Source organism: Microcaecilia unicolor, chromosome 9, assembly GCF_901765095.1.
Source record: "Microcaecilia unicolor chromosome 9, aMicUni1.1, whole genome shotgun sequence".
Lineage (NCBI taxonomy): Eukaryota > Metazoa > Chordata > Amphibia > Gymnophiona > Siphonopidae > Microcaecilia > Microcaecilia unicolor.
This window is the reverse complement of record NC_044039.1, coordinates 93,673,739-93,696,210: the sequence shown is the minus strand read 5'-3', so window position 1 is coordinate 93,696,210 and position 22,472 is coordinate 93,673,739. Positions and strand designations below refer to the sequence as shown.

The window sequence follows — 22,472 nt, the reverse complement described above, 5'->3', positions numbered from 1 at the left end:
CTAGACAGAGTAGGCGAAGCCAAATGGAAAATCCACGATATCTAATCTTGTTGCAAAATCTGGCTGACAGGGCGAAATTCCCGACACTTTTGGAGGGTGGAACCAGAGAGGTCTTGATAAAGGCTAACATCCGCTCCATGAGGTTTATTATTTTTAGGGGTGCCCAGCACAGAGTGTGCTCTGTCTACCTTAATTTCTGTAGCTTTGGAGAGAGAGAGAGGTTCAGAAAATGCGATGCACCCATCAATATTTGGAAGCTAATAGCCTTCACTAAAGTGCAGCAGTCCTCTTCACCCTTTGGTTTCAGGAGGTCAGAGAAGCAGAACTGGTCTTGCAAGCCCTGTTCTCTAAATCTTCTATTTTATCCTACAAAATGGATATTTGCTCCATGGAGGTTGTCACCTGCGAAGTTTGTAATCACTTAGCGTGTTCTTCCACATGCTGCTCCACTTCCTCTACTCTTCTAGGCTGTCACGAAGGTCCTGAATCAGAGCCTTTAGGTCTCCCATACGGGTTGCAGAATCGGCTTACAGCACAGTTTTGAGTTCCTGCAACATTTGCTGCAAATCACGCTTGGTGAGCAGAGCACTGTCTGGCAGAGTCAGTACCCGTGCGGTCTCTGAGCACTACAAAATGGCCTCATCCACTGGTAAGACTTCATATGAAGGTAGATTTCTCTAGCACTCAAGTGGTGAGGCAGCTCATACAGGCAAAAATAGCACCTTGAAAACAGAGGGCCTGAACGGAGCTTCTGGTGAACACTGCCATCATCCAGATGGTGTCACTGGAAGTCCTGCAATATATTATTTTAATCATTCATTCCTGTAGTTTGCCAAATTAGGGGTTGAAACAGCTTCTGGCTGGTTATATTGCTTGTTCGGGGCTAACTGGTCATATTCAGCAGCACTTAACTGGTTAGTGCCGCTGAAAATGTCTGGCTGGCACCCATCTCAAAACTGGTTATTTGGGTGTTGTTTTGGGGCACAGTCAGAAATTGGCTAGTTAAGAGCTGATATTCGGCTCTTAACTGGCCAAGGTAACTGCATAAATAGGACTACATAAATGTCAGTCCTATCCTTATGCAGTTCACCATAGCTGGTTAAGTGCAGAATATAACCGGCTATGGTTTCACCGGCTCCGTAAACCTGAAAATTGAATGCCGAAGCTTGCACATGGCCTGGCATTGAATTTCTGGATATAACGCCGGCAGCAGTCAGGAAAATGCTGAACGCCACCAGCTGAATATCAGGCCAATAGTATTTAACATTATTTTAGTTCTTCTTTCAGGTATGATTTTGTCACAGTAGCATGGGATTTCAATAGTTGTATTAAAATCACAAGTTTCTGCTCCACTTTTGCTATAACCTGGTTTATGTTTTGCAGAAGAGGAACTGACCACTCCTCCACTGGATGGTCTAATCCTCCCTGGGATAACAAGGCAGAGTATCTTAGATCTGGCTCGTAAGTGGGTAAGCATTTGACTTATTTGGTAATAATTACGTAAGTCATATGAAACAAGAGGAAGATAAAGCCATTCTCTGTGTCTTAATAATGCCCTGTAATTGACCTTTCTTGTGCACTGATTCTTTTCTTGCCAAAGTAAATAGAATGGGCTTGATTTATCTGATATCTTTATGGCTTTTGGAGGCTGAATAGTGAGAAATATTCAAGCTGTGCCAAATACCAACTGTCACAAGAGGAGATAGCAGCCAGATATTTGACACAAACCAAAGATAGTCTGGAAAATGATACTTGGGGCATACCCCACTCAGAAATATGCTCATTCATACATGTTCATCTAAATACGTATGTGCATTTTATTTGCTTTGAAGAATTTCCAGGAGAAAATATATTCAGGAGTCTATCTGGGTGAATCAAGGCCATCATGAATTAAATGAGCCTATTTATGAGAAACTCCTCAGGAAATTAAAAAGTTGTGGAATAGCAGATAAGCATTCTTTTGTGGACAGAGAATGGGTAGTAGGATTAAATAACACAGGGGCTCATTTTCAAAGCACTTAGACTTACAAAGTTCCATAGGTTACTATCAGGCTTATTTTCGAAAGAGAAGGACGCCCATCTTTCGATACAAATCGGAAGATGGGTGTCCTTCTCACAGGGTCGCCCAAATCGGTATAATCGAAAGCCGATTTTGGGCGTTCCCAATTGCTTTCCGTTGCAGGGACGACCAAAGTTCCCGGGGGCTTGTCAGAGGTGTAGCGAAGGCGGGACTTGGGTGTGCCTAATACATGGGCGTCCTCTACCCATAATGGAAAAAAAAGGGCGTCCCTGACGAACACTTGGACGACTTTACCTGGTCCTTTTTTGCTTACGACCAAGCCACAAAAAGGTGTCCGAACTGACCAGATGACCTCCCCTTACTCCCCCAGTGGCAACTAACCCCCTCCCACCCTCAAAAAAAAATGTGTTTTAAATATTTTTTGTCAGCCTCTATGCCAGCCTCAAATATCAAACCCAGCTCCATGACAGCAGTATGCAGGTACCTGGAGCAGTTTTAGTGGGTGCAGTGCAGTTCAGGCAGGTGGACCCAGGCCCATCCCCCCCACACCTGTTACATTTGTGGTAGTAAATGTGAGTCCTTCAAAACCCACCTGAAACCCACTGTACCCACATCTAGGTGCCCCACTTCACCCATAAGGGCTATGGTAGTGGTGTACAGTTGTGAGAAGTGGGTTTTGTGGGGGGGGGGGGGGGGGGGCTCAGCACACAAGAGGGAACTATGCACCTGGGAACAATTTGTGAAGTCCACTGTAGTGCCCCCTAGGGTGCCCGTTTGGTGTCCTGGCATGTCAGGGGGACCAGTACACTATAAATGCTGGCTCCTCCCATGACCAAATGCCTTCGATTTGGTCGTTTCTGAGATGGGTGTCCTCAGTTTCCTTTATCGCCGAAAATCAGAAACGACCAAGTCTAGGGACGACCATCTCTAGGGACGACCTAAATTTCAAGATTTGGGCGTCCCCAACCGTATTATCGAAACAAAAGATGGACACCCATCTTGTTTCGATAGTACAGGTTTCCCCGCCCCTTTGCAGGGACGTCCTGCGAGGACGTCCTCAGGAAAACTTGGGCGCCCCTTTCGATTATGCCCCTCCACATAACTTTTTAATCTAGTGCTTTGAAAATGTGCCTCCAATTTTCCTGGAAGAGGGAAATGATTATTGAAACACCCCATAGACACAACTCTTTGAGAAAGCATGGGGATGATTTTTTAGTTTTTGGATTGATGTATGACAATCTTGTTATTTATGATTTTATTGTGAGCTGCTTAGTTGTAGGCGACGCATAGGATTTTTTACATAAATAATAAATGAAAAATTTGTACTGGGGCCAGAGTTATTTAACATAGAAATTAACAAAAATATAGAATAGGAATAACTCACAAGTTTTTCAAATTTGCTGAGAGAAAATTATTCAAAGTAGTTAAAATATAAGAACACTAGGGACTGATGTGTATACCATCACTCATTTTTTAACCAACTTTAGCCAACTTTAAGGAAACTTATTGTCATGTTTCTCTGTTTGTTTGTGTCTGGGCAGGGGGAGTTTAAAGTGTCAGAACGTTATCTCACCATGAGTGATCTGCTTGCTGGCTTGAAAGAAAAGCGAGTGAAGGAGATGTTTGGTTCTGGAACCGCCTGTATTGTTTGCCCGGTTTCTAAAATACTCTATATGGATGAGGTAAGGGAATATATTTATAGTAACATAACATAACATAGTAGAAGTAGATGACTGCATTATATATTTTTATTTCTTATGCTTCTCTTTGCTTATTAAATAGTTTTCTTCTGTGGCAGCCTCTGTGGTTCAAATATAAATAATGAGCAAGGGGAGCTCAGATTTTATCCTTTTCATTTATTAAAATATTTGTATTCCGCAAATAGCAAAAGGTCTAAGCTATTGACAATAAAACACCAGCAAATAAGGACAAACAATTTTAACAGTCTGCTCTTACAAACATACATACAACAAATCCTCTAGCATCACATTCTGTCCACTAAGGTATTGTTTATTGTTTATGTCAATCAGACAAAAGTATTTTTAAATAACCATGACTCTTACACAAACCCAAAACATCTGACAATGTCTAAGATCAGAAGTAAGCTGATTCCACTGTGGTCCTTACATTGTTCAGGAACAGTCTCGTGGAGAAGGGTAAAAGAATGGCACTTCCAAAAAACATGAGGGACTCAAGAGTTCTTCCCACACAGTGTTTATTCTAATAAATATACCTTGCAGATTTGACATGGGATCGTGTTTCGGCGTAGAATGCCTGCCTTAGGTGTCTTAATTTAGATGTATGATGAGTGGTACAAGGAAACTTTGAAGATTGTTTGATACACAGCATTTCCTTCTACCACTCATCATACATCTAAGTTAAGACTTCTGAGGAGTAATAAGCAAAATATAGAAATAAACACAAAGTATGAACTATCTATAAATATTTAGTAATCTATGCCCTTGAGATTGCAGCACTCTACCTGGACAATATTATTTAAAGGGGATTATTAATAGCAAAGATGAAGCTAATTTAATGAGTTTAAACAAAAGTACCTTAGATTTTACTCTTGCAAAAATTGGTAACCAATGCAATTCAAGTAGAATAGGTGTAATATGTTGTTTTAACTTTGCGCCTATCAGGAGACAGCCCACAGCATTTGATATTCTTTGAAGTTCATTTGTAGAAGTGACAGGGAGCCCCCGAAACAAGGAGTGATAATAATAAAGTGAAGACAACACAAGATGATGTAAAACAGTACAAAAATCATCCCATGATAAGTAGAAATGCAACCTACATAAAAACCTAAATTTTGCAACCTACATGTCTAAATGTCAACATTTAAAACCTGAACATCCAATATCAGTCAATTAAGCAGTCAAGTGAAATAACTCTTAAAGTGAAATTTTCAGGGAGGTTGAAACACTAGAGAGGTAAGTATAATTGCCACTCAATCACTGATGCAAATCCCCAGGTCCAAATGAGCAGTTAGCTGATATGTACGCCTGCCTTGGAGCAGATATAAATTTCAACATCCATATTTTTCAAACTGTATCTGGGTTGCCACTGTAAAATTGGAAATACACACATACTTTTCTGACCATCCTACAATATGCTTCTCGTTATAGTATTTGTGCTGCAGCGTTTATACATGTAAATAGTGGCTTTCTAAAATTTAGGGGCCCTTTTACTAAGCTGCTTAAGAGCCTACTCACGTACAGTGTGTGCCAAATTGGCACTACCATTCAGCTAGTGCATGAGCCAGGAGGTAATTCCGAATTTGGTGCGCACTAGATCCTGTGGGCTGCCTACCTGGCGGTTAACAGCAGTTGGGGTGCACTGTACGCTTACCGTGCGGGTAGCACGTGAGACCTTATTGCTAGGTCAGTGGGCGGAGGTAAGATCTCAGGCCAAAAATGAATGCATGCAGGTTTCAGTTTTAACGCACATCCATTTTTTGGCCCCTTAAAAAAAGGATCTTTTTTTTCTAGACGCGGTAAAAAAATGGCCCAGCACGTGCCCAAAAGACGCACTCATACTACCACAGGCCACTTTTTACCGCGGCTTAGTATTCATTTATTAAATGTTCTTATATATCGCCTGCAAGTGGTGTACAAATTAAATTCCAGCTATCTCAAAAGTTCCAAAGAACTGTCAGCACTAACATATTATTAACCTATGTCATAATATAAGTTACATATATATGTACAGGGTGAGTAAAAAAAAAAAAACAACCCCCTAGAGTTCTTTGCTGTTTTCTCAGCAAATGCTTTGAATTTCAACGAGAAAGTTTACATACTAATTTAGTCATCATGCTTACATGTTACTATTAAACAACATTTAGGGGCTAATTTTTAACAAAAGCAAAAGTCCAAATCGCGATTTTCAAAACTCAGATTGAGACATTTTTCTTTGCAGTGCATGCAAATCACAAGGGGGCATCTTGTGAGCATGATTTGGGCATTCCCAAAACTTGGACGTTTTTCTGCCATAATGGAACAAAGCAAAATCATCCAGGGCTAAAAGTTAGATGGTTTGATCTAGACGTGTTTTAATCATGACTAAGTCATAAAAGGTGCCCTAAATGACACATATGACCACTGGAGGGATTAAGCCATGACCCCTCTAATTCCCCCAGTGGTCACTGCCCCCCCCCCCCCACCCCTCAAAGATGTCAAAGGAACAATACATACCGGCCTTCAGATGTTATAGACAGTCCTGTTAGAGCAGCAAGCAGGTTCCTGGAGTAGCCTAGTGGTCGGTGCAGTGCACTGTAGAGAATGGGACGAAGGCCCATATCCCACTCTAATTGTTACACTTGTGATGGAACCTGTGAGCCCTCCAAAACTCACCAAAAACCTACTGTACCTACATATAGGTGACACCTGCAGCCATAAGGGCTATTGTAGTGATGTACAGTAGGTTTTTGGTAGGTTTTGGAGGGCTCACCATACAATATAAGGGGATAATGGTGAAATGTGTACCTGGGACCTTTTATGAAGTCCACCGTAGTGCCCTCTAGGTTGCCCCATTGCTTTGTTGGAATGTCTGTGTGGCCCCCCATACACCTCAAATGGCTTATTTTTGTGTGTTTTTCCATTTTTCTTTTTTAAAAATGGTCCTAAAAGATAGATGCACTGAGCACAAACTCATCTAGGAAATGGCCATTTTTGAAACAAAAAGTTGGACATTTTTTTGGTTTGAAAATGGCCATTTTCACTACTGGAATCGGATTTAGACGTCATATCGAAAATGCCCCTCTTAATTATCTTAAGCTAGGTTGATGTTACTGACATTTTAGTGTTACTACCTAGCAATTTTTACACATTAAAAATGTTTGAGCTAAAACACAGTAAAATAACATCATTCAAACTATGCAATTAATAATCTGTCAGAATTGCACAGTCACTCTGAGTGCTTAAAGTGTCTATCACCAGCTTTAATACAGGCCTTTAGTCACTTTGGGAAGTTCTGAACAACCTTGTCGCTCGGTCCCTGTGGCATGCTATTCCAAATCATCTGCAGTGCTTCCTTGTGTTCGGCAATTGTTTGTGGTTTTGGGCGGAGCTTGTGATAAGCCTCCAACATTGCTCCCCAGACAAAAGTCTATATCACTTTGACATCATTAACAGTAAGCTGGTACTCCATTTTTTCCAAGTAATGGTAATTTTACAGTGCACGTTGAAGCAGAAATAATATATTTTGGAGAGCAAATTAGTAATCACTCTACTTAGCTAATTTAACTTTGCTCAAAGAACTGTTAAAGAAGACACTTGGCTAAGGACTATTTTACAATTTAAACAAACAGAAGCCTCAACTACCGCAAGAGAAGTCATAGACTTTTCAACAAACCTCAGTGGGGTTATCTATCATTGGTTTCAGCCTGCCTGAAAAAACAATGGTGGAAAATAACATTTTTGAATGTGCGAAAATCGCTGGGTGGTCACTCAAAAAGATTTGTAACTTCGCCGTGTTTAAAGATAATCTCATTCCACTTGGCACAGAAATGTAAATAGGCACGACAAATAAAGCTTTAAAATTTAACTTTGAAATTCTAAGCGGTTGCTGAGATAACAGCAAATAACTGTAGGGGGTTACTTTTTTTTGCCTCACCCCTCACCCTGTAGAGATATACACGTTCAGAGTAACAAAATTGTCATGAGTGGAGGAGTGGCCTAGTGGTTAGGGTGGTGGACTTTGGTCCTGAGGAACTGAGTTTGATTCCCCCACTTCAGGCACAGGCAGCTCCTTGTGACTCTGGGCAAGTCACAATGAGGGGCATAATCAACTGGTGCTGGTGAAATTGATCACCGGCGATCTATTTTGGCGGTGCCACAACAGCTGCCCGGAACGGTATTATCGAAAAAGATGGCCGGCCAACTTTTGTTTCGATAATACGGTTGGGGCCGGCCAAATGCCACAGATCACCGGGTTTGAGATGGCTGACTTTGTTTTTCAGCGATAATGGAAACTGGAACCGGCCATCTCAAACCCGGCCAAATCCAAGGCATTTGGCCGTGGGAGGGGCCAGCATTCGTAGTGCACTGGTACTTCTGGATGTTTAGATCTTGCTGATCAGTTATGTTATGACTTACTTGTTCAGGAGTGCTGTATTTTGTGATACTGTTTTGAGAAATGTTCAAGAAAGACTTCATACAAATGAAAAAAGTCCCTGACGTGCACTTCCCTTAATAGCCGTCTTTCTCTTGATGGCCATCTTTCTCTCCGAAAGTGCACTTCTCTTAATGGCCGTCTTTCTCCCTGAACAGGGAAATCAAAAGTTTTTGCACACTGCTTTTTTTGTAGTAACAGTGGGATTTGAACCAGCCACCTCTGCATTACAAGACCAGTGATGTAACCACTTGGCCACAGCTCTACTTACTTGGGTGTCCCTCCCTTTTGATTATACCCCTCCAGGTCTCTCTCAGCCACTCACAGACAGCGAGAGACTTGAAGGGGTATAATCAAAAGGGAGGGATAGCCAAGTAAGTGGAGCTGTGGCCAAGTGGTTACATCATGGCTCTTGTAATGCAGAGGTGGCTGGTTCAAATCCCACTGTTACTATTAAAAAAAACTGTGAGCAAAAACTGTTTTGATTTCCCTGTTTGGGGAGAAAGCCGGCCATTAAGAGAAGTGCACTTTCGGAGAGAAAGACGGCTATTAAGGGAAGTGCATGTCAGGGACGGCCATCAAAGGAAAATGAACGGTAGGGACTTTTTTAATTTGTATGAAATCTTTCTTGAACATTTCTCAAAACAGTATCACAAAATACAGCACTCCAGAACAAGTAAGTCATAACATAACTGATCAGCAAGATCCTTTTTTTTTTTTACGAGCTGGCCGACTGGCTTCCCCTCATAGGAAGGAAATGTTTTAAAGTTTTTTTTTGGGTGGGAGGGGGTTGGTGACCACTGGAGGAGTATGGGGAGGTCATCCCCAATTCCTTCCGGTGGTCATCTGGTCAGTTTGGGCATCTTTTTGAGACTTGGTCGTGAAAATAAATAGACCAAGTAAAACCGGCCAAATGCTCGTCATCGCCGGTTTTCTTTTTTCCATTATCAGCTGAAGCCGGCCATCTCGTAAGCATGCCCACATCCCACCTTCACTACCCTGCCGACACGCCCCCTTGAAGTTTAGCCGCCTCCATGACGGAATGTTGGCGAGTGTGTCCAAAAATCAGCTTTCGATTATACTGATTTGGCCGGTTTTAGGAGATGGCCGGCCATCTCCCGATTTGTGTCGGAAGATGGTCGGCTATCACTTTCGAAAATAAACTGGTTAACCCTCCATTGCCCCATGTAAGCCGTATTGAGCCTGCCATGAGTGGGAATGTGCGGGGTACAAACGTAACAAAAATAAAATAAATAATAAAATAATATACATTTAATATAACAGATTATCATGAATACCACTAGGTCTTAAGAGCTGTACGGAAGTGGCCATAATAAGACATCAAACTGAGCTCCAGAGGCAATGAATTATTTTGAGTCAATTGGACTATTGTAATGTTGTATATTTGGGATGTTCAAAACAATTACTCAAAAGTCTTCAAACTATTCAAAACAGGGCACTTTGTTTAATTTAGGCTATCTCAGTATTATATTAAGTTGCACTGGCTGCTGGATGGTGCAAGAATTTTATTCAAGTTGTTATGCTTTCTTTATAAGGTTTTATATGATCTAGTTACTTCATATTTTTGTTATAATTTTACATTGGTGATAAGCACCAAGAAATTTTAGGAAAGGGTATAAAAAATTTTTTTCTTTTCCATCTCCTAAAGATATTAAAAGGCTGCAAATCTTTGAGTATTTGCTGGCTTTTCAAGCTGCGAGATTAGAAAAAGACATTTCAATTATAATTAGACCTTCTGGTTCTTATACGGAATTCTGCCAAAATATCAAAACATATTAATTTAGGAAGTATGTTTTAAATCATGTGTAATACAATTGTTTAATTAAGATTTATGGAAATATTCTTTGTATTTAAGTTTCATTATACTTCCTGGTAATAACCAGTATCCTGCTTTGTTAACCACTCTGAAATGGAAGGCTTGAGCAGGTAATAAGTTCTGCTATTATTATTATTATTCCAAAATAACTGAAAAAACATGCACCCTAACATGTGTTCTTAATGCAGTACATGGTTGGGACCACCAAAATCACTTTCTGACACAACTGAAGGGAGTGATTTGTCATATAAGTAATCAATTTCTGAGACAGATATTGCAGTGCTTCACTATGCAAAGAGCAAAAAACCTAATACCAAACTTTAAAATAAGCACAAACTTCAACATGTAACCAGTGCAGCCTGGCCAATAGAAGCATATGACAATCAGGGGCATTTTGGAAAGAGAAGGGCGCCCATCTTCCGACACAAATCGGGAGGTGGGCATCCTTCTCTCAGGGTCGTCCAAATCGGCATAATCGAAAGACGATTTTGGGCGTCCTCAACTGCTTTCTGTCACGGAGATGACCAAAGTTCCCGGGGGCGTGTTGGCAGGGTACCGAAGGTGGGATGAGGGCGTGCTTAAGAGATGGGCGTCCTTGGCCGATAATGGAAAAAAGAAGGGCATCCCTGACGAGCATTTGGTCGACTTGGTCAATTTTGTTTCATGACCAAGCCTCAAAAAGGTGTGCGAACTGACCAGATGACCACCGGAGGGAATTGGGGATGACCTCCCCTGACTCCCCCAGTGGTGACTAACCCCCTCCCACCCTGAAAAAAACAACTTTAAAAACTTTTTTTGCCAGCCTGAAATGTCATACTCAGGTCCATCTCAGCAGTATGCAGGTCCCTGGGAGGGGGAGGTATGTGTGTGTCAGCGGAGGCATAGCGAAGGTGTGGGCGTTCTTCTTTCAAACATTTTGGATGTCCTGAGCTGCCTCCCCCCCCCCCCCCCCCACAGGGCCAGCCAAATTTCAAAGGAGAGGAGTGGCCTAGTAGTTAGAGCACTGGTCTTGCAATCCAGAGGTGGCCGGTTCAAATTCCACTGCTGCTACTTGTGATCCAAAATCCAAATAAATAAAGAGGATGTCAGAGGTATAGCAGGCATAGACGTCCTTCTCATAAAAGCATCCAGGCATGGACATCCTTCCCACAGAAACATCATATTTTGGACTTCCTCAACTGCCGTTGCAGGGATGAAGGCATAGCGAAGGACATCCTCAACTGCCATTGCAGGAACGGAGGCATAGCGAAGGACGTCCTTCACCCATACTCTAAAAAAAAAAGACGTCCCTGATGAGCACTTGGACGTTTTCACCTGGACTTGTATTTTTCTAAGGTTGTAGATGGCAATTTATTTAAGGTTGTAGACAGCTATTATACACGCAGCTTGGCTGCATGTATGAAGCCGTTTTTGGCATGCGCAGAGCAGCCACGCTTAATGCTTGGCTGCTCTGCACTGGCTTCCCCTCCTTAGGAAGGAAATCGTATGCAAATGAGCTAACAGTGAGCAGCTCATTTGCATGCGATTTCCTTCATGCATGCCCGTTCCTTTATGAATCGCTAAGGGATCGGTAAGGGAAGGGATTTTTCCGTTCAGTTAGTGCATCGGTTAGTCCACTGCAGTGCCCCCTAGGGTGCCCGGTTGGTATCCTGGCATGTGAGGGGGACCAGTGCACTACGAATGCTGGCTCCTCCCACGACCAAATGGCTTGCATTTGGCCGTTTTTGACATGGACGGCTTTGGTTTCGAAAATCACCGAAAGTCAGAAACGTCTATGTCTATGGACGTCCAAATCTAGGGATGGCCACTTTCAGGTCAGCCCAGATTTTAAAGAGGTTATATTTAGCCACTTATTGAGATGTAGTAGACTAAATTTAGCCTCTTGGATTGAAAGATTTTCAAAGGCTTTACTTAGCCAGCTAGTTCCCTTTGAAAACTGATTTCTTAGTGTTTTTAAGGCATTTGTATTCAGCCTTCCCTTAATAATGTGCTTGTATTTTTTTCTCTTTATAATATTATAAAGAATTTGCATATACCAACTATGGAAAATGGACCTAAATTAACAAGTCAGATTTTGAAGCAGCTAAGTGATATCCAGGTAAGGCTCTGTTGCTAACATTTTGGTGCATGATAACTGATAAATCACTTATTCAGCAATTGCTATCTACAGGTTTATTAATCTAACATCAATAATGGTGGTAAGTGATTCATAAATAGCTATACTAATGAGCATAAATGCAAGCCTAAATCTGATTTACATTTTATATATGCAGAATCTTTTGTCAAAACCTTTCTCAAATGTCAGCATATGTGGTTTATAGTCACTGAAAAGCAAATATCATTCTCTGTGAAGACAATGTGTTGTGTTTAGAGAATGAACTTGTGCTGCAAATAACTTGCACTGATCTGATCTGAACCTGTTTCAGTTTGACTCTGCTTATCCAAACTTCCTAGTTCCAGTGGTGTTCCTAGGGTGGCTGACACCCAGGGTGGATCGCCGATGCGCCCTCCCCCCGGGTGCAGCGCAACCCCCCACCCCCGGCGAAAGGACACCCCCCCCCCCGGGTGCATTTTTACCTGCTGGGGGGGGGGGGGGGGGGGTGCCGCACGCCTGTCGGCTTCGCTCGTTCCATGCTCCCTCTGCCCCGGAACAGGAAGTAACCTGTTCCGGGGCAGAGGGAGCACGGAACGAGCAGAGCAGACAGGCGCGCAGCACCCCCCCAGCGGCGTGCACCCGGGGCGGACTCCTCCCACCGCACCCCCTTGGCACGCCACTGCCTAGTTCAGATAAGGTATGGATTTCTAGATGAATATAATATTGATTTTTACATACTCCATTGAACAGAAACAAAAAGATATAGTGTTGATCTAATAAAGATACATCATGATAAAGAGATGATACCTCAAGAAACTGGTTTATAGAAATAGTTCTTTCTGCCACACACAGTGACAAAGAAACAGATGAGCATAAAATCCACCCAGACCCAGAACAGGAGGTAATGTTACAAAACGCCCAGGTTGCCATGTAGGGAAGAGAAACCATAAAGTAATGGTTCAGTCCAGTTTCATATTAATATAAAATTTTAAAGGGTTATTTGACTATTAACCCCAGTTATTAATAACTAGGTCTCACTGCATAAAAAAGCCCTGTGCTAAAACAACATGAGTTAATGTTAAAATAACGCCATTTAATGGTAGTCCACATTGATAACTTCCCTGGAGGATGGCAAACATACAAACCTGCTGGCTACTGATTTTCAATAGCATTATATAGACAGTGCCAGCGAAAATCGCTCCAACTGCTTTGGCAGTATATATTCTGATATTTGTGAATATTTGCTTATTTCCGATCTGAAGGAGAAAGGTTACCTACGAAAGCTAATCAAAAATGTATTAAATTAGTCAAAAAAAAAGGTATCTTATTTTTTTCTATGTTTTGATTTATTTCTATTTATTACTTTTAAAAGTTGACTAACATGGCTACCACACCACTTTATTCAACTTTTCAATACAAATTGTGTTGCATGATTTGTTATTTGAATAATTAAATTAATAAAATGTGTTAAAAAAACCCTTCCAATTACAAGGTAAAGTAACAGCAAACTTAATATATCTCCTACAAGTGGGGAGGGAGAGGGAAAAAAAGAAGGTAAACCCAATGGATAGGAGACCCTCAAGGAGGGAAAGAGGAAAATTATAGGAAAAAGTGAGCAATTTTTGAAGAAAATGAACAGGTGAGCATCTAACAATTTGAAAGGACTGGTATAGACACAGTTACTGGAACTGTTCTAACACTGACTAATGTGTAACTATTCTTGGTCAAAGAAAATATAATTGCTACCTTCAAATGCATGGCATCCACAGAGAAACTGTAAGAAAAAAGTTGCACCAAGAGGCCACACCTGGGAATGTTTGACCAAAAAGGATTTATTCTTCACCTGTGTAGCCCTAGCAGAATAAGGAAAAAGTAACACTTGACCTATGAAAGTTTTGAAGTTTTGTACCAAAAATACAGTATCAGTAACCAGATCTTGTCCAGATCCAGGAAAAAGGCAATCGTTAAAGTCACCCAAATTAGTCTGGTCTGAGGTTTCCAAATATAACTCAGCAGCTTAGCCTTCATTATCTAATTGACCTCTGGAGTTAATATAATAGGTTGATTCCTAGAGGATCTTTAGGAACTTAAAGGACTTCAAATGAAACCTCTACCATTTCAATAGCTGGCATTAAAGGAGATTTGGGAAAGTTTAACAGCCACAAATTAAACAGGTGGCTATTATTTTACAACATTTCGATTTTATAGCTTATAGCTTCCAATTCCTATATAAGGACAAAACAATGGGGTCCTTTTGTTAAGCTGCAGTAAAAAGTGGGCTGCAGTAGTGTGGGCATGTGTTTTTGGCAAGAGCTGGGCCATTTTTTTTACTGCAGCTGGGAAAAAAGACTTCATTTTTATGGGGGCAGTAAATGGCTGTGCAGTAAAATTAAAAGTAGCACATGACTATTTACTACCTGAGCCCTTACTGCCACCCATTCACCTAGCTCATGCGCTACTCGTGCGGTAATCATGCAGCACACGCCAATGTGACCACGCTGCTGATTACCGCCGGGAACGCCCCCCACCGTAGAAAGTAGAAAAATGTTTTCTTCCAAGGGAAACAGCACACACCAACTTCAGAATTACCCGCACTACGCTGACGGTAGTGCCAATTTGGCGTGTACTACCTGTGCATTAGCCCTACTGCTGCTTAGTAAAAGGACACCTAACAGGGGCATTTTCAAAAGAGAAGGGCGCCCATCTTCCGACACAAATCGGGAGATGGGCGTCCTTCTCTCAGGGTCGCCCAAATTGGCATAATCAAAAGCCGATTTTGGGCATCCTGAACTACAGTCCGTTGCGGGGACGACCAAAGTTCACGGGGGCGTGTCGGCACCGTAGCGAAGGCGGGACTGGGGCGTGCTTAAGAGATGGGCGTCCTCGGCCGATAATGGAAAAAAGAAGGGCGTTCCTGATGAGCATTTAGTCAACTTGGTCAAGTTTTTTTCACGACCAAGCCTCAAAAATGTGCCCAAACTGACCAGATGACCACCGGAGGAAATCGGGGATGACCTCCCCCTTACTCCCCCAGTGGTCACCAACCCCCTCCCACCCTAAAATAAAAGTTTAAATTTTTTTTTATGCCAGCCTCAAATGTCATACCCAGCTCCATGACAGCAGTATGCAGGTCCCTGGAGCAGTTTAGTCGGTGCAGTGCACTTCAGGCAGGCAGACCCAGGCCCATCCCCCCCTACCTGTTACACTTGTGCTGGTAAATGTGAGCCCTTAAAAAACCCACCAGAAACCCACTATACCCACATGTAGGTGCTCCCCTTCACCACTTAGGGCTATGGTAGTGGTGTACAGTTGTGGGGAGTGGGGTTTGGGAGGCTCAGCACCGAAGGTAAGGGAGCTATGCACCAGGGAGCAATTTGTGAAGTCCACCTCAGTGCCCCCTAGGGTGCCTGACCAGTGCACTACGAATGCTGGCTTCTCCCACGACCAAATGCCTTGGATTTGGTCATTTTTGAGATGGGCATCCTGGGTTTCTATTATTGTCGAAAACCGGGGACAACCATCTCTAAGGACGCCCATCTCTAAGGTCGACCTAAATGTTGAGATTTGGGCGTCTCTGACCATATTATCGAAATGAAAGATGGACACCCATCTTGTTTCGATAACAGCGGTTTCCCCGCCCCTTCCCCGGGACGTCCTTAGAGATGGGTGCCCTTAGAGATGGTCGTTCCCGTTCAATTATGCCCCTCCATGTGCCCTAAGCTCAGCTGATTGCTGGTCCTCACGGCTAAGTCATGTTCCATGCTTCCCCAAAGCCTCTTTATGGACATTAACCTGATGGTGGAGCAAATTAGAAGACTCAACAACTTTATCTGATTGAGACGACATATTCTATTCCACTCTCACTAGGGTATTCCATACATCTTCCAAGGTTGCCTGAGAGTCCATCATTATCCAAGATCATGAAACACACCTTCTTGACTCACTGGGGTAATCTCTGAAATGCTATGAGCCATCATAGCAGTTTCTTCCAACACTCCTTCCCCAGCACCTGAAAAACTAGCAGGTGCAGTAAGAGGAAGAGATCATTTAACCGGAGGATGGGGGTGGGGGGTGGGAAGGCATACCAGTCAGATCGAGTGTAACAGAGTTTCCCACTTGCACAGAGGTCTGAGCTCCACCACGGATCTCTCACCCCCTGATATACGGGAATTCTTGAACTGCTCCAGGAAAAATGTGAACAGATCGCTCTCGCTTTGTGCAAGGCTGTCGTCGCTGTGCACCACCTCAGGAGCACATCTTCTAGACCTGGCCATCAAAAAGACTTCAGTGGTCCATTGCCCCCAAAATTGAAGGTCTGACCCTGGCAGGAAAGGTACAAGACTTCCCCTTCCACTTCCCTATATTAGTTGAGCACTAGCTGAGCAGCAGAGGATCCACGAGTCGAGAGCTCGCAAGTCCATGTCAGCTCAAATCGCCATCTTGCTCCTTGCACAGAAACAGATTTTTTGATGTCTTGAGTTCTATGGGAAATGGCCTAGTTCTTTTCCACACCTATTGCTGAGGAAGAGATACGTTTGAATGCAGAATGTATATTCAGAAAAAAAGAAGAAAGATCCACAACCTAGTTTATAACACCTGAATAAAATTTGCTAAAATTTTTATTTTTGGTATTCTAAACTTGGTTGTGCTTCTCACGTTTTTCTTTTGCTCCTTGGTGTGTGTGCACCTTGCATCTCTTTTGTTTTTGCAGAATATACTGTATATTTACTGTTAATACCATAGTGGTCCAATGTGCAGTGTCAAGAGTTGGTATATTTTGTATTAGATCAAAGGCTACATAATTAAACTGCTACCACTTTTGCTGCATTTAAACAGCTTTGCAAAAGGCTTTTTTAAAAAAATTATATAGGCTGGGAATATATTACTCTTTTCTTGGAACAGCCAGCTGACCTATGTTTTCAGTGAAGGGATCCTGCCCATTTATTAGAGATCCGAGACATCGTCCCATTTTGGGAACTGAAAGCCCTGTTTACTAAGCCACATTATAGGCGCCTTAGCATCTTTAATGCGCGTTAACCATGTATGCACCTACAATATCCCTATAGGCGCCTACACGGTTAATGCATGCGCTAATTGTAGGCGCATTAAAATACTAAGAGCCCTGTTTACTAAGCTGCGTTATAGGCGTGTTAGCATTTTTAATGCGCATTAACTATGTATGTGCATTAACTGTGTATGCGCCTACAGTATCCCCATAGGTGCCTACATGTTTAGCGCGCGTGTTAATCGTAGGCATGTTAAAAATGCTAATGCATCTTAGTAAACAGGGCCCTAAGGTGGGGGGAGGGGGGCAGTAGTGGTTCAACTTATACTTTGTCTCAGGCAACAGTTTATTTGAGCTGCTCCTGGGTTACAGATTACCAAGTGAAACTACCAATAATAAATGTTAAAAATTAAATTTAAAATATCTTTGTCACTTTTTTTCCCTTGCAGCCAGAATTCTGAAACTAAAGAGACTGCATTTTATAAAATTCAGAGGTGTGCAAAAGTCATGCTCAATAATAATGATTATGAGGCACAGCTACCAAATTGACTTGGATATTTTGTTTGCAACATGAAGAAACAGCAGTATACAAAATATCTCCAGTGATTTTTCAATTTTGCTGTTCAAGAAGTTCACAGAAGCCTTTATATTTGTTTTTTTAATACTGCTCTCACCCTTTTAGCATTAATTCCTGAACTCTGTTCTTTGCGTTTGTTTCAGTATGGACGAGAGAAGAGTGACTGGGCATACTTTGTGACATCATAAACCATGGAATTTATGGTGAAACGCTGAACACTACAGAAGAAGAAAAAACGATTATACAAATTCTAGTAGGTTTGTGTTAGTGAGTAGAACAACCAACAGTTCTGAGGTATTCTCAGTGAAGACTGGGTCTACGCCAAAGAAAGCAAACATGGTCTTCTGCTGTCGTGTTATTTTTAGAAATTGACTTCCAGTAGGGGAGTTCATATGTCAGGAATACAATGTAACACTTTTCCTGTTTTCTATTGTTGCTCCGTGAGTCTCATTTTTATTCTACACCCAGTCTTCAAACTGTTTTTCTGTAGTCATGTAGAGGCCAGAGGAGACAATTTTTCAAAATTATTGGGGGTGGTAAAACACCCCCCCCCCTCCCAAAAAAACCTCTCCCTCAAGGAGTTTGTTCAGAGCTGGCTTCTATGGCAGAGATTACTTTATTTGTAATGCAAGTTTCTTATTGCTTTAGGTACCTTTATATATGTAACGCCCCTTTACTGGGTGCACCTGGAATCGGGGTATGACCTGGCTGGAGCCTCCCAGTCTCTGTTGGTTCCTTATTCACTGTGGTGCTCGGTGCCTCCATCTAGGGTAGAAAAGCGTTAGCAGGTGGGATTACCCTCTTCTCCCCTTCTAGGAAAAATCCAAAAAAGAGAAAAGAATTGCTGCGAACAGGGCTGGCTAATTAAACAGGTTTTATTTAACTATTTACACACACACACACACACACACATATATATATATATATATATATATATATATATATATATATATATATACAACTAACATATACAAACACAAATAGTCTTGGCACTTAACCTCCTAAACCAAAAACATTCTAGTATTAACGGTTAGCCTTTGACTCAGGTAGGTATTCAGAATCAGTGACACTCCTTCACACACTTCTCAGACCCTGTCAGTCTTGCTTGCCAAGGTAGTAGCTGTGAGCGCTTGCCTGCTGCTTAGTCAAGTCAGTGTATAGGTATGGCGTAGGTCCCTCCTTTCCTTTCTTGCAAGTCCACCCTCAGGTCTCACCCCTCTTGCTGAAGGCTTCATGGGTGGGTGGCTGCTGGTCTGCACTCCTAGGCCTGTTGTGCCTGGCCTGGCTGTTGCTTCCTGGAACCTCCCAGTGTTCTGAGGATTTGCCGTCATCCCTCTCTGGGCCCAAAGTGCCGATTGCACTCCGAGGACCTTCACCCTTGTCGAGTCCCTGATGCTGATTGCACCCTGGAGGCCTTTACCTTTATCAGGCCCCTTGTGCTGATTGCACCCCAGGGGCTTTCATCCTCAATGGGCCCCTAGTGTTGATTGCATCCTGGAGGCCTTCACCCTTGCTGGTCTTCTCTTCAAGAGAAGCCTCTGGGATTTTGCACCCTGGAGGCCTTCACCCTCGCTGGTCTTCTCTTCAAGAGAAGCCTCTGGGATTTCTCACTGCTAGGGCTTAGAGTACCAGCCTCAACAGGGTTCTGCAACCACCAGTCCCAGGAATCCCAATAGAGGGCTACCTCTGCTTTTACAGCTCTAAGCCTTCACAGGCTCTTTTCTTTTGCTGTGTCTGCTCCCAAGGGCTGTTCCTTCTTCTACCCTGAGCTGCTCTGAAAGACTTTCTAGCCTTGAATCTAGCTCCGAAGGATTTCCGCTTTTCATGCCTTCAGAGAAGCCTCTAAAGGTATTTTCCTTGCTAGGATTCAGATTTACCAGTTTTTATCAAAACTCTATAAGCATCAGTTCCATGGGTTCCCCACTAGAGAGCAACCTTTGTTCCTAGCCAAAACCATACAGATGATTTAGCATGAGTCAAACCTTTCCAGAGTCTAAACTGTACTAGTGAATTCTCATCATGCTACCAATTTGCCTCTTCCCTAACCTCATGGGGAGCAGGTTTTTATTTACTTTATTCTGATTTAGCGCTTTCCATACGGTGTGTATTCATAGTCTGCCCCTCAAGTGTTATTTATTTCAGTGAATTAATCCCCCTCAAAAGTGTGTGGAAATACTCCCATCAACCTGTCTGCTTGCTCCTATTTGCATGTAGGAAGCTGTGGAACCCATTCTCCTCCTGTACAAATATAACAAGTTCAGCACTTCCTAGGCAGCTCTGCTACAGCAAATAGACTGACAGTTTATCTTAGAAAGAATAAACCTGCTTGTATTTTTTTTTTAAAGTACTTCAACCAGATTTTCTCTTTCTCCTTACTCTCATCAAAACCCACCTTTCAGGGTGGGTTTCATTAGGAAATCATTTATTGCAATACTCTAGCATGAGAAAAATAGAAGCAGACTATGAAATCAGGTAAAGGGGCTGTTTTCAGTAAAGATTTTTCCATAGGCAGAAATGAGTCATGAAAACAGGCCGTAGTTGATATCTTTGTATTAGACTAACTCAGTATATCTGTCGCTAACATTTGAGAGCTATGTTTCATCAAGTCAATGAGAACAGCAGAGTCCAGTAAAAGGTATTGCCCTACAACTTGTTTGCTGAACCTTATTTCTACATATGCAAAGCCACAGTACTTTCCATACACAGTTCGTTGCTGTCATGGTAGACACAAAAATAAAACCAATACTACTTAGTTTGCCCTAGAACATAACAGTAATCCTAAAGATTATCTATAAAGAATGTATTTAAGAAAGGAAATCTCAATAGCCAGGGGCGCCTACATTGATGGTCTTCCCCCTTGGATGGCTCTTATATCACAGGTTTCAATTATCCTCTTAAACAAACTGCAGCAATAAACAACTCCAATTCAGAGAAAAAAACCCACTGCTGTTTTCTCTGAATTGGAGTCGTTTTCCGCTGTGTTTTGCTTCAGAGGATAATTGAAACCTGTGAAGAGCAGTACTGGTTTCATTTTGTTTTTGCTCTTCAGTATTTTTTTGATTTTTGAGACACAAAATTAACCCATTTGCAGACATTGCCCCCGAGAGAAAAGGGATAGGTCATTTTTTTTTTTAAGTAAAGCTCCACAACTGTAAAACCTATCTGGTTTGGCAGACTTCAAAACCTACCCTCATTTCCCATGAAGGTTTCTCAGTGCTTATCCTGTGCTATCTTGATTCTGTTGATTGTTGCTCCTTGGTAAAGATATTGCATGTATCTACCCCACCTCTCTGAAATACTTTCTTCCATTACGCTTCAAACACTCCCTTCAGGCTCAGACCGTAGAGAGGGTAACATATATCTATTTGTGTAGGTAAAACATTGCTTTAGCTGCAGGAAGTGGCCTGTTATAAAAGTTTCCTGCCCATTATGCAGATAAGCTTCCATGTGTACAGTCTATGATACCTGTACACTGAGTTGCTATTTGAGGAGAGATTCCTGAGAGTGGAATTGGGAAGGGTTTTACACTTGTGAAAATTCATGTATATGTGTGCAGTTTAATCTTGAAAAATTGTGCATCCCAAATAGCAGATGGAAATATCAGTGCCTAGTTTTTCTGAAATAATTTTTAAAGTGGAAGTAACTTTATAGTGTAGTGTTCTTTAATGCAAGGTCCAGGGGCTAGTGGGGGCCCCTGGAGATTTCTGAGGTGGCCCTTGTCAGCATTTGGGGGAGTGTGGTTTACTACTGTCTGTGTCCTTCTACCCAAGCTCAAAGCTGAAAGGGGGGAAATAGATAGGGAAAGAGCTGCATGTTTGAAGAACAAGGTATTTTTCAATAGATGAAAAGAATGCATTTGGAAATGTCCACCTCCTTGAAGATACACCCAATAAAGTGTTTGAAGGCACAGAGTCTGAGGTGGATCTGCAGGGAGGTTGTCAGGGGTGCAGGAAAGGGGAGGTGTCCAAGGTGAATCTGCATGGAGAGTGGGGGATACAGTGGAGGGGAGCCTGAAGAGATGTCCAGGATGGGTCTGCTGGGAAGGGTGGGGGTGCAACAGAGGAAGCCTGGGTCTCCAAGATGGGTCTGCAGAGAGGGTACTGGATTAGGGAATGCTTTCATCATAAAGACAGTTAATACATTCCACTTGATAAAACACTCCCTGCCTTTTCCCCTTCCTTTGGGGCATATGACAGATTTTTTAAAGTGTAAGTGTGGTGGGGAGGAGGTGAACACAGTGCACACTACACTGATCTATAGCAGTTTTGCCACATCACCTGGTCTTCACTGCTCTCCTCATTCTGCCTTGCATCCAGGTAGCTAGGCAGTTGGCAAAGTGCTTAGGTGCTTAATCTTTGGCTACCACAGGGTTTGAAGTCTTATAGTATGAGTATGGCATCAGTACATTAGATTGAGACTGCATTGGGAGAGGGGTGCAGTGAAGACCAGATTCAGGAGATGATGCAGCAGCACTGATAGAGATGCATGCAGTGTGTGCCGTACTCACCTCCCGGCATGGCCACTGCCACCTCACCTTTTTGTTTACCAAAATAAACTCAGTAGTTCCAGCAGCAGGCGGCTCCTGCCAGTGGCTGGCCTCTGGCTTTTGCTGGGCTCTCTCATTGATAGTTGTGCCTCTGATCCTGCATCATCCCTTTGCTCAAGGCACAGTTAATCTGCCCAAAGTCATTTCCCAGAATGCCAAAATTGTAATAAAAAGCTACCATTTGCTATCTGCATTTAGTGGTTCAGTGAGTTGATCAAGTGTGCATCCCTTTTAGTTTGAAAATTGTGAAGTGTTTCATGTATCTGTAGACCTGACAATAG

At 42.4% G+C, this 22,472-nt stretch overlaps 1 protein-coding gene across 2 annotated transcripts in view; it reads left to right on the top strand.

The window, feature by feature from the left end:
• BCAT1 (branched chain amino acid transaminase 1) overlaps nucleotides 1–18,203 on the top strand; it is a 119,106-nt gene extending 100,903 nt beyond the window's left edge. For both annotated transcript variants that reach the window (XM_030213861.1, XM_030213859.1), the window contains exons 8-11: nucleotides 1,384–1,469; nucleotides 3,562–3,702; nucleotides 11,992–12,066; nucleotides 17,789–18,203. In XM_030213861.1, the coding sequence (XP_030069721.1) occupies nucleotides 1,384–1,469; nucleotides 3,562–3,702; nucleotides 11,992–12,066; nucleotides 17,789–17,833 (347 nt within the window). In that variant the 3' untranslated portion in view covers nucleotides 17,834–18,203. The remainder of the gene's footprint in view (nucleotides 1–1,383; nucleotides 1,470–3,561; nucleotides 3,703–11,991; nucleotides 12,067–17,788) is intronic.
• Nucleotides 18,204–22,472: the final 4,269 nt, after the last annotated feature.